The following is a 3,166-nucleotide window of genomic DNA, read 5'->3' as shown; positions in this document are numbered from 1 at the left end:
ATGTTTTCTATATAGTAGAACAGATGATTTTTAACTTGTGCCCTGTATTTAATACATTTTTCTAAATGTTTAAAAATAAGCATAGCCAAAAATCAGAAGAGAAATATCCATTTCTACATATAATACCAAGAAATAAATCCCATTAATCAATTAACTTATCACTTTTCCAATAAAATGTATTTAGGTGTTTTATATTTCATGTACCAAACAGTATAAACAAATGAACTATGGTCCCTATCTTGAAGGTATTTGAACTCCATTGGGAGAGGTGGTAACATGCACCCTGTAGTTATAGTGGAATGACTACAATGCACTGGGTAGAAGCTCATACAGAATGATAATGGAGTGCTAAGCAGATTCACTTTCCCCAAACTGCAGAAACTGGAAAAAATATTTAAGCTGAGTCTAAATATTGAAAAGGTGGCTAATAGCACAAGAAGTTGCCGGGGTGAAGCTGTGAAAGCTGTAGTTCTAAAAAGTTAATCCTATTTCAAGAACTGCACATATATTGATATGACTAATAGAGTGTGTGTGTGTGTGTGTGTGTGTGTGTGAAACAGAATAAGAATAGAGAGATTTGCAGAGGTCCTGAATATCATGATGTGTTATTTCAAGAAGTCTGAATTTGTTGTGAAAGATCTGTGTAGAGATTGAAAGGTTGCAAGTGGGTTAGTGCTGTCATAAGATTTGCATTTTAGGAAGTGTCATATCTGATGCCCCTTTAATAAGTGGTCCAAGTCTCGAGGTAACATTAAAAATATACAGAAAAGGGTGCCTGAGTGGCTCAGTGGGCTAAGCCTCTGCCATTGCCTCGGGTTATGATCTCAGGGTCCTGGGATCAAGCCCCAAATCGGGCTCTCTGATCAGTAGGGAGTCTGCTTCTCCCTCTCTCTCTGCCTGCCTGTCTGTGTACTTGTGATCTCTCTCTGTGTCAAATAAATAAATAAATAAAATCTTTAAAAAAAAAAAATATATATATATATATATATATATACATACAGCAAAATTCCAAACTCAGGCCAATGAATGTGTTTGTTGAAGAACTTTATAATGTCCCCATTATCCTATCTTTAGTCCATGGTATGATACTATGTGTTTCTTTCCTTGAATAGCCAAACTGTGAATTCCATATCCATTTCAGTTGTTTCCATTTAGATATTACTTTTAACCAAAGTTCAGCTAGTCTGTGCACAGATTTCCTACTTCTAGTTCAAGCCCTTGCATGCCTTGTCTTTTAAACCCCGAATACTAACAACACAGCGCTGCTTATCTCTGAAGTATAGTACACACGTACTGCTTACACATCACCATACCCATAGCTTATCTTTAAGCCCAGCATTGTATATGCATTCATTTTGCTCTCCTGCACTTGTTTTTTCTTTCTTAGCCCTTTTCGCTCCCTAAGAAAGTGGTATAATTGTGGATGGAACCAAAGGTCAATGGTGTGAATGTAGCATGCAGTAGGGCAAACCTGTATGCAGGGAGAGCAACTTTACAGACTTGACACCTGGAGATATTAAATTGGAAGATTGGTTGAATATACACAGTACCAGACGTAATATTTAAAACAGTTCAAAAATACCAAGGTGGGAGGTACCTGGAACTGGGAGTGATGTCAGCTCCCAGCTCGGTGCCTGCCCGGATTCCTGACATGGTGTAGGGCCGGCGGGGTGGGGAAGGCGGGAGCGGGACGGGAAAGGGTTCGGGCTGAGAGCCTGCGGCGGGGGCCGCCGCGCCGGGGCTTTGAACTCGGACGGAAGGTGAACCAGAACTTTTGGAAGTCGTGCCGGCGGCTCTCCACCCCCCAGGCCTGCTTGAAGCCATTCAGGAAACCTTTGCTGAGAGCCTCTGTCAGAGCTCCTCCCGCAAACTCTGCTGGAAACAGTTGTTTCTTTCCAGTATAAAAGAATTTTATGGACCGGTTGGCCAATAAGTACATGGGAGGTTTGAAGAGCTGAAGGAAAAAAATCCATCTTAGACTTGCTTTTTAAAATCCTCGTGTGAGATGAAGACCATTACAGACAGCTTGCCCTGTTAGTGACTCCTGTTGTTGAACGGATGACAACGCTTCTGCCAGGCTTTGAACACTTGGAGGAAAGGAGCAAGGTCTTGTGTATCCCCATGTCCTTGACATGAAATGATCACAGCCAGACATAGTGGAACGGCGACTAGAGGGAGCGGCAACTAGAATGAATGAATGAACGAATGGAAGAGCAAGAAGACGTTATCTTGGAAAAACACGAGTCTCCTTTGCGGAATGTGGGTACTTGTTGATCCACTGATTGCTTCCAGTTAGGTCCCAACTAGCTACGGAGCCTGAATTGTTTGAGCCCACATCAACATCCCAGGCTAGGGTGATGCTGAGTTTGCAGAACTGCTTTGGGTCGTCCCGAATCTGGTCTTGTCTCCTCAGGAGTCTGCCTGTACTCTCTGTCCTCCATGTCCCTTGGATAGGAGGGACAAGGATTGGAAGACTCTTGGGAGACTTGTCTTCCCAGGAGATGGTGTTTTCGTAGGAGAAGGTGTCCTCGGAGGGGAAATAACCCACGGAGAGACTCAGGTTTGATTGCGAGCTGCAGTCTGTGCTGTCTGATCGGTCGCTGCTGCAGGTTGTGTGCGCCATGGAGTTCAGGGACTCATTCTCAGGTTTCCCTCAACTCAGGAATCTTCAAAAGAAAGAAAAAACTTGGTGGGATTGGGGAGAAGAAGGAAGTCACAGTATTTAAGCAGTAATGTTATTCATTCCTTTTTCGGTATGTTACTATGCCATTCTGGTAGTTCATCCAATTTTTGTATTCCTTAAGGAAGGACAAAAAAAGCTACCCCCCTCCCTTGAAAAAATGCCTTTCTTTGTGTGAAAACCCTCTCAGCTAATCCTCTCCACCTTCTACTGCTTGTCTTCTGTCTTGCTGCAGTTGAAACAACTTGCGTTGCAAAAGAAAAAAATGATCATCGTTTAAAATTTGAAAAATGCAGAAAAGTATGAAGGTGAAATTAAATACGCTTATGATCGTACTGTCCAGAGATATGGATAACCATCCCTGGAAAGATTTTGGTGGATTTCCTTTTCTTTTTCTTTATATGTACATATGTGTGTACCTGTGTATTTGTACATATACATACACATACCTGCATATGTGTGGGTGTCACATCAGCTGTTGATCAC

At 42.2% G+C, this 3,166-nt stretch overlaps 1 protein-coding gene across 1 annotated transcript; it reads right to left on the bottom strand.

The window, feature by feature from the left end:
• Positions 1-2,224: 2,224 nt before the first annotated feature.
• Positions 2,225-2,721, bottom strand: LOC106005421 (uncharacterized protein C12orf71 homolog). The gene has a single exon (XM_045082986.1). It carries the CDS (start codon positions 2,621-2,623, stop codon positions 2,225-2,227), a length of 399 nt encoding a protein of 132 aa, XP_044938921.1. The 5' UTR covers positions 2,624-2,721.
• Between the last annotated feature and the right edge of the window lie 445 nt (positions 2,722-3,166).

This window comes from Mustela putorius, unplaced genomic scaffold, assembly GCF_011764305.1.
Source record: "Mustela putorius furo isolate JIRA1106 unplaced genomic scaffold, ASM1176430v1.1 tig00000640_pilon_pilon_pilon, whole genome shotgun sequence".
NCBI classification, from domain to species: domain Eukaryota; kingdom Metazoa; phylum Chordata; class Mammalia; order Carnivora; family Mustelidae; genus Mustela; species Mustela putorius.
The sequence above is the reverse complement of the archived record's forward strand: the minus strand, read 5'-3'. Positions and strand labels throughout refer to the sequence as shown.